This window comes from Lissotriton helveticus, chromosome 5_1, assembly GCF_964261635.1.
Source record: "Lissotriton helveticus chromosome 5_1, aLisHel1.1, whole genome shotgun sequence".
Taxonomy (NCBI): Eukaryota; Metazoa; Chordata; class Amphibia; order Caudata; family Salamandridae; genus Lissotriton; species Lissotriton helveticus.
The window spans coordinates 1,682,034,182-1,682,043,066 of record NC_136065.1 but is presented as its reverse complement, the minus strand read 5'-3'; the positions used below and the strand labels follow the sequence as shown (position 1 = coordinate 1,682,043,066).

The window sequence follows — 8,885 nt, the reverse complement described above, 5'->3', positions numbered from 1 at the left end:
GGACTGGAGTTGGAATAGTAAATTAAACAATTCACTATCCAGCGCCTAAAAGCACTATGCGTTGTAATGGTATGCGTTGTAAAAACCGCATTGTAAAAGCATGCGTTGTAATGTCATACATCCGGGGGGGTTGTGATGCAGGACTTGGCGGCCCCTTTAAACTGGCCAGCAGGCCACTGCCAGTGGAAGTGACAGGTTAAAAGTGTGCTGGCCTCTGTTCCCTCGGTGAAATGTTTTTTATCTGTCAATGGTATGATTGTGGCGGTCTTCGGCATCGCATATGTCCGTTTTGCTCTCCTGGCTTCTCTCAGTAGTACATGTTTTTTGGTGTGGTTTCTCGGTGACATGACCTGGATGCAGTCACGTGACAGTGGTGTGTTTGGCGGTCTGTCGTCTCAGGGAGCTCAGCTCGTTGGTCACCGGGCTCAGTAAGGTGCATGTTGGTCTCTGCTCTCCGTTTTGTCGGGGGTGCGAGTTGTCCGGTGTGTGCGATGACAATGGTTGCTGTGCATTGGCCTCTGCTATGGTTTATTCTTAGTTGTTTTTTGTGCGGTTGATGGCGTGCTGCTCACCTGCGCTTTTCAGGGAATACATTCTCTTCCAGGACAGACGCACTGCTTCGGTGTCGGTGACCCTCCAGCGGGTGGGGGCGGGGAGGGTGAGCGTGGCGAGTGAGTGTCTTTCTCCCGTCACTTGGCAGGTGTTGATGGATCAAGGAACACCCGCCACCCAACCCACATCACCGACTCCCGCCTGGCCGTGCCCCTGCTATCAATATCCCTCTCTCTTGGCGGGGGGAGGGAGGAGGGGGCCCATTGTCCTCTGGAACAAGGGCTCAGATTAGCCCTGGAATGCGCCCATCCTATAAACAGCACCGGCTCCACTTTGGGGACTGGGGTGAAGTGGGCCGGGAGGGAGCTGACGGAAGAGGTACAAGGGCGGGGGGGCTCAAGGAGTCCCGGATCCTCTCCTTAAAAGGCCAATGCCTTCCTCCGTCTGCACGGCCACCTCTGCCATTGTCTGCCATGGGCGGCTCCGCCTCTTCCTCACCCTCACCAGTGACAATGCCCAGGAGGCGGCGGGTGTAGGGTGGGGAGGGGCGGCCGCAGAGAGAGCTGTAGGGTTATAAGAGCTGGAGCAGAGGCCTGGGCCCCTGGAAAGACAGCTCGGCTGAGGGGTCCAGACGCTACTGTGAGGGGTAAGTTCTAGAGGCCAGTGTTGTGGGAGGGTAGAGGATGGCAGGGTGATTGTTGGAGAGTGGGTCAACGCTTGTACTTGACCTCCCCAGGCGAGCGCACAGGTGTCCTCTCTGTCTGAGGGTTGTAGCCCTGCCCTGGCCCCTTCTCTATCACAGGCCACAGAATGGCTTCCGCAAGTCTTGCCTTAGTGGTTGGCGCAGGCCTATCACCTTCTGTGTCACAGGCCACAGAATGGCTCCCGCAAGTATCGCGTTATTGCTGGTTGGATGCAGACCTATCGCCTTCTTTGTCACAGGCCACAGAATAGCTCCCGCAACTCTTGTCTCATTGGTTAGAAGCAGACCTATCGCCTTCTGTGTCACAAGCCACAGAATGGCGAACACAAGTCTTGTCTCATTGGTTGGAAGCAGACCTATAGCCTTCTGAGTCAGCAGTCTCATCCTGGACACCCCAAGTATTCCTTCACTATATTGTAATTGAGTTTATATAGTGCTTACTACCCCTGATGTGGTGTTGAAGTGCTTCTGGTAGGTAGCACGCTACTCCAACCCAAGGTTAGTTTTCTATTAGTCTTTTGCTTCCAATTAAACCATTCCATGCATCTGCTTCAGTTTCTTTATGCAGATTGGATTATTTGTAGTTAGGTGTGGTCATTAGTGGGGGGCTATGTGAATTCTTACAGATGGTTGGTGGGGTGAATAGGTAGGCTAGAGAGGAGATCAGGTTTGACGGGTATGGTTTCAAAGAAGAAGTTGTGGTCTATGAAATGAAATGTAGATAATCTGTAGAAATACAATAAATGAGATTGAGGGAGACAGGCAGGGGACTTAGAGTAGGATATGTTCAAAGTGTGGAGGCATACCGGGGGCGGAGATAAGGAGAAGCCATTTAAAAGAAAGAGAAGGTAGCAATTAAAAGTTGTGAGACAAGGTCAGATTTCATGCAGGATTTCCGAATAAAGAGGAAGAGGCGTTTTGGGGTAGCATGCAATTAGGGGATATAGAACTGTGGAAAGAAAACAACATGCTTTTCATGTGAGGTAGTGCCTTCGTAAGTATTGAGATAGGCACTATAATCAGGCGAAAGTTCTTTCTGACTCTAGGATTGGTTCCTGCAGGAATGGGATTGGCTCCTTACTTGTATGCGGGGTGCCCCCCCCAAACCAAGTGCCCAATGGCGTGGGTATCTGGTATTCTGACTGTGCAGGCAGGCGAGCGCTGGTCCTCTCTTTGCCTGAGGCCACTGCTTGGTCATCCCAAATATTACTTCACTGCCTAGGGGAGGGGGACAACGGGTTAATGCTGGCCCTATCTGTGTAGGAGGACACTGCTTGGACACCCCAAGTGCTTCCTCACTGCATGGGGGGGTTAAGGGGTTAACTCTGTCCCTCTCGTTGCCTGAGGTAAGAGACTGAACAACACAAGTGTTAGCTCACTGTCTGGAGAAGAGTACAATTTATGGTTATAACTATTAATGTAAATTATTATTATCTTTGTATATATGTATTATTGTTTTATATACATTTTAAATATAGAACAAAATAAAAATGTAACGCTTGTGTTGTAATGGCTGCGTTCTAAATGAATCGCGGTGTAATCACCGCGATGTAAAGGATGTTTCCCACCGGAATCTGATGTGATCTTGACTGCCAAGATGCTGTGGATGTGGTCAATCCCTTTCTTCACCCTTATGGCCAGAGGAGACAATAGGCTCAAATCATAAGTCCACCCCCCACCCCCCTTTTTTCGGCGAGGCGTTCAGGGTTCGCTTGACTTCAGTAATGGCCTTGGGCTAACGTCCACCACTGGTCCCTTGTTGCTGCGGTTCTCTGCCGCTGGCTCAGGGAAACAACCACCTCAACATTCAGGGTGTCCTCTCCATCAAGAAGCGAAGAGGCACTTTTCCCACCCAGGGGGGTGGCGACTGAAGTAGGAAACCTGGAGGTCCAGTGAGGGTAGGTCGGGGTCTTCTACTACTATCTCTCCCTAAACCACTGCTCCATCACAATATTAACAACTCAGAGTAGTTTCTGCTTTCTTTGTGGAGGCTCCAAGAGGCTGACCCACCAAGGCACCTTATCGTCCTCTGTGGTTCCCGTTGGATGGGAGCCTAGCTTGATGTATTGGGACCCCCATGGATGTGGGCATCTGACTCCCTGTCAGTGACACAGGAACCTTCCTTCTGGGGCATCAAACAGCCCTTGAATGTCAGACCACTTGGTACTTACCCAAGCAACCATCCCTCAGGAGTCCTGGCAGACATCGCAGGGTGTGTTCACGGGGGTCTGCACCCATGTTCGTGTTCGGTGTAGACCCCCAGTAAACTTGCACATACACCTTCAGCATTTCTGATGTCCCACACCTGTGGTACACATGGGCCAGTTGGTGCCTCACAAGCTTCCCAGCTGCTCCTGTGGTAGGGCTGTGAATACTCTGATGTTCTTCTAGAGGGTCTACCAGATGCTGATGCCACATCTGTATCCAAGTCAGACACTGGTCAGTAACTCCCACTTCCTGTGAAGATGGAGTGGTGTTCAGTGGATCCTTGGAGGTACCCCCAGATCTCTCTGCCCGGTGTCATCAGTCCTGGTCCAGTAACTGCGCTGCCCCAGAACCTTCCCTGGTAGAGCAGCCTTCCATGCGGAAGAGGGTACTGGCTCTCTGGATCATGGCAGCAGTTGTACCATGTGATTGACTTTTCCCTTTACGAACATATAGAAATGGCAGTGAAGTACACATCACATGTATCACTCACAGCCCAGAGCCAGGAAGGCATCCATAAGGGATCTCTCCACTTTATCACCTGACATTACTATAAAATACATTTGCAGGGCGTAGGCGGCGTGTCGGCCGTGGCCAGCTCGGAGGTCTTATTCATCCAAGAGCCAATCGTCCAGCAGAGCTACAGCAGTCCCTGGAATCCAGCAAAGCAGCCTCTTTCCTGTGACTCTGCTGACAGCATTTGAAGTTGCCATTTCAGGGTTTTCTGGGTGAAGGATGCTTGCTCTGCTGGTGCCTGTACTAGGCCAGTTTTGTGTGTGAGGGAAGCTTGCATTGTTTCTGCCTGGCCATACCTCTTCTCTGTCTGTTAGAAACACACTCTGCTGGTGTGTAACTATACGTTTTCTGTGTGAGGGAAGGTGACACTGCTGCTGCTGCCTGGCTGTATTTCTACTCTGTCGTGGCGATACATGCACTGCGGGTTGAAGTATTATATCAGCTTGGTATGTGATGGAAGCTTGCACTGCGGCTGCATGTACTAAAATTATACCAGAAGCGTGCATATCAGTTGCCTGTACTATTCCTGTTCTGTTGTGACTGGGAAGCTTGCACTGCTGCTACTTGTGCTGTACCTGAGTTGTTTGTTTCTGAAGTGTACAAAGCGGCTGCCTGCCCTATAGCAGCTCTGTTGTGTGTGGGAGGCTTGCACTGCTGCTGCGTGTGCTGTACCTGGGTTGTTTGTAACTGAAGTATACATAGCAGCTGCCTGCCCTATAGCAGTTCTGTTGTGTGTGGGAAGCTTGCACTGCTGCTACTTGTGCTGTACCTGAGTTGTTTGTAACTGAAGTATACATAGCGGCTGCCTGCCCTACAACAGTTCTGTTGTGTGTGGGAAGCTTGCACCGCTGCAGCTTTGACACACACACCTGTTATTTCTAAGAGAAGCATGCCCTGCCGACGCCTCTACCATACCTCCACTGTTGTGTGTGGGAAGCTTGCATTGCTGCTGCTTGGACAAACACACACCGGTTGTTTCTGAAAGAGGCATGCCCTGCTGATGCCTCTATAATACTGTACTGTTGTGTGTGTAAAGCTTGTATTTCTGTTGCTAGGACACACACACACACATCTATTATTTCTGAAAGAGGTTTGCCCTGCTGATGCCTCTATTATACCTGAGAGGTGTGTGAGGGAAGCTTGCACTGCTGCTCCATGTGTGTATATGGTTTGTGTGTATGTGTGTATGGGAAGTGTACAGCTCTACTGCTGGCACTATACCTGTTCTGTGTGTGAAGATAGAGTACACTGCTGGTGTCTGGCCATGTCGGCTCTGTGTTGTAACAGACGGCTGTGTAAGGGGTACATGCACTGCTGCTCCTTATGCTGTGGCATGTAAGGGAAGCTGGTGTGTAAATGAAGCTTTTACTGCTGATGCATGTGCCTGGCGTGGAGTGTGTAAGGGAAGCTTATAGCCATGATGTATTTGTTGTACGTGGTTTGTGGGTAAGGGACTCTTTTTGTGCTGCTGCATCTACATACTTCGTTTGTGCACAAGGGGGTCGTGCACTGCTATATGCTATATGTTGTTGTATATAAGAGAAGCTTGCAGGACCGCTGCCCTTGCTTTATCTGAGGTGCGCGCGAGAAGCTTGGCTTGTTGCTTGCTACAAGAATGGACAGCACTCACGGATGCGTCACTCTGCGCGTCGATGGGGAGCCAGTACTAACGCTAGCCGTTGAGTTGGGTTTACTGAGGGGTGCTGACTTTACTTGAGATTTTTGGGTGAGATGAATGGTTTTCTATATCATGACTCCACGGCGCAGGGACGTACGCATGCCAACTTGGACACGAGCCCGCAGGCACAAGGCCAGTTGCGCCCAGGGCCACCTGCCCCTCTCGCCCTCTCCACACACAGGCGTGGTCTTTTGGGGGTCCTGGGCGAGAATAGTTGGTGTCAGAGGGCGGGTTGTCTTACAGTGTGAACTGTCGCAATATTGAGGGTGCTCGCTGCTTCCTGAGGCCGCAGTCCACAGGGACGCCCCAGAAGCTGTAGTGGCGCTGTGTCCAGCAATGACGGTTCTGTCCAGCTCGCACTTTATGTAATACCATACCACCCCTCTCACACCCTCCATGTCTCTGTTTCTGTTCTAGAGCTGCAGGCCTGGAGCGATCTGATCCTTTGAGAAGAAACAAAAGCCCGGTAAGAGCAACACGTGTAATTGGGAAAAATGGGTTAAAGCAATCGAATTAATGTAAGGGGGTTCCGAGAGGTGGAAACTGATGCCAGCAGGGGTGCTGTCACTAGAGTATGAACACTGGCAGAAGGGGTGCTGTCACTAGAGTGTGAACACAGGCAGCAAGGGTGCTGTCACTAGAGTGTGAACACAGGCAGCAAGGGTGCTATCACTAGAGTGTGAACGCTGGTAGCAGGGGTGCGCTCAACAGGGTGGGAACACTGACAGCAGGAGGTGCTGTCACTAGAGCTGTACACTGGCAGCAGGGGTGATGTCACTAGAGTGTGAACACTGGCAGCAAGGGTGCTATCACTAGAGTGTGAACGCTGTCAGCATGGGTGATGTCACTAGAGTGTGAACACTGGTAGCAGGGGTGCTGTCACTAGAGTGTGAACACAGGCAGCAAGGGTGCTCTCAACAGAGTGGGACCACTAACAGCAGGGGGTGCTGTCACTAGAGCTTAACACTGGTAGCAGGGGTGCGCTCAACAGGGTGGGACCACTAACAGCAGGGGGTGCTGTCACTAGAGCTGTACACTGGCAGCAGGGGTGATGTCACTAGAGTGTGAACACTGGCAGCAAGGGTGCTGTCACTAGAGTGTGAACGCTGTCAGCATGGGTGATGTCACTAGAGTGTGAACACTGGTAGCAGGGGTGCTGTCACTAGAGTGTGAACACAGGCAGCAAGGGTGCTCTCAACAGAGTGGGACCACTAACAGCAGGGGGTGCTGTCACTAGAGCTCAACACTGGCAGCAGGGGTGCTCTCTACGGGGTGGGAACACTGACAGCAGGGTTGCTGTCACTTGAGTGTGAACCATGTCAGCAGAGGCGCAGTCACTAGCACGCTTAAAGCACCTCTCAGCCTCGAGACACTGGACCAACTGTCGTGCCCTCCACAGGTTTCACCATGTCTGATGCACTAATGGCTGAATTTGGGCCAGCGGCCCCCTTCCTGAGGAAGTCGGACAAGGAGCGCCTGGAAGCCCAAACCCGAATCTTCGATATCAAAACCCAGTGCTTCGTGCCCGATGACAAGGAGGAGTTCGTGAAAGGCAAGATTATCAGCAGGGAGGGGGACAAAGCCACGGTCGAGACCGAAAATGGCAAGGTCAGTACCAGCCCCACCGCCCATGGGGCTTGTGTAACGTCATCAACAGTCCCAGATCCGACCAGCAGAACGCGCTCTACTGCCCGAAGCAGAGGGGGCCCCGTTGACGAAACGAATTGTCAGTTCTCACTTTTGTCTGTTTTTTATTTACAGACCGTGACGGTGAAGGACGTCAACGTGCACCAGCAGAACCCCCCCAAGTTCGACAAGATCGAGGACATGGCCATGCTGACCTTCCTGCACGAGCCCGCCGTGCTGTATAACCTCAAAGAGCGCTACGCAGCATGGATGATTTACGTGAGTGGAGCCCTGCGCGCGCGCGCTCGCCGTGACTGCTAGCGCTGCAGGTGCACCTAAACACCATGGTGCTGTGGAGGGGTAGAGCGTGGCACCCTGCTAAGACGTGCTTGTTTGGAACTATGTTGAATTGCAGTGTGGTCTGTGTGGAAAAGCGTTTGGTGTGCGCAGTGACCTGAGCTTGCTCTTTTCCTGACAGAGGTTGCTGCACTAAAGTGTGTGGAAGTGAATGATAGAGGCCATACGCGCCTCACATTATCTGAGTATTGATGGGATGCTGTTGGCCTACTGAGAAGTGTTCACGGGTGGTCTTCACGTCTTCGCTGTACTTGTGAAGAGGAGTGGGTAACAGAACACTATTGTGTCTGTGTTGGGACGAGAAAGCTCCCTGTGTGAATCCTGCCCCGAGGGACCGAATTCCCACGTGAATCTGGTATTGCGATTTTTACCGGCCCAGCTATCACGCTAAACCTGTTTGTGTGTGCGGAGTCAGAGCCTGTCCATGGTTATTTATTTATTTAACGCGTTTTTATATAGCGCGGACTTTACCCGAAGGTGTCAGAGCGCATCACAATAGGAACAGTAGAGGAACATGAGGAAAAATTACAAGTCAGCATGTTACATGAGCAAACGTTATGTTAAATAAGGAAATAGTGACAATTGTGCATGTATCAAGAGCAAGCAAAATACACGAGGTAGCAAATGATACGTTACAAAAGGAAAAAAAAGTGCCGTGTGTATGTTACAGAAGTGTACAAAGTACAAATAGAGGTATAATACCAGTGGCGGCTGGTGACATTTGAAAGTGGTAGGGCGTAACATTGTCGTACTGCACTGCGGCGAGCGAGAAAGCTCGCACAACCTACGGGGGGTTAGGGGGTTCTCACCCCAAGAAAATTTTGAAAAAAGAGTGGAAAAATGGTGCATTTTTAAGCAAATTTGAGGAAGACGGAAGGTTAATAAAGCAATTAGTGCTGGGCCTAAACTGCCCTCACAGGCTTGGCTACAAGTTCCTCATCTCAGCACATCTTAGACACTGATAGGCTGGCCACCCAACCTTACTTGTAGATCTCATCTTGTTTGATGGTAAAGCCAAAGAGTATATCTCCTATCTCACCAATTGATCTTTTTTGGCCTTCTGCTGCTCCTCCACTTGCTACCGGCAGCCCTCCTACCTGTTAGTGAGCCCCATGGTTCTGTCCTGGACCCGTTGTTTTTTTACCTTTTACATGATGGTGATCCCAATGATGTACTTCTTTCTTCCTCCTCTGCCTGGAACTTGAGGACCCTATTTATTCCTAGTTTGTGTCCACAGTTCTTCAGAGC

At 51.0% G+C, this 8,885-nt stretch overlaps 1 protein-coding gene across 1 annotated transcript in view; it reads left to right on the top strand.

The window, feature by feature from the left end:
- Positions 1 to 1,092: 1,092 nt before the first annotated feature.
- LOC144755725 (myosin-6) overlaps positions 1,093 to 8,885 on the top strand; it is a 109,119-nt gene continuing 101,326 nt past the window's right edge. The window contains exons 1-4 of the mRNA XM_078644917.1: positions 1,093 to 1,198; positions 6,072 to 6,120; positions 7,054 to 7,262; positions 7,416 to 7,559. Of these exons, the coding sequence (XP_078501043.1) occupies positions 7,062 to 7,262; positions 7,416 to 7,559 (345 nt within the window). The 5' untranslated portion in view covers positions 1,093 to 1,198; positions 6,072 to 6,120; positions 7,054 to 7,061. The remainder of the gene's footprint in view (positions 1,199 to 6,071; positions 6,121 to 7,053; positions 7,263 to 7,415; positions 7,560 to 8,885) is intronic.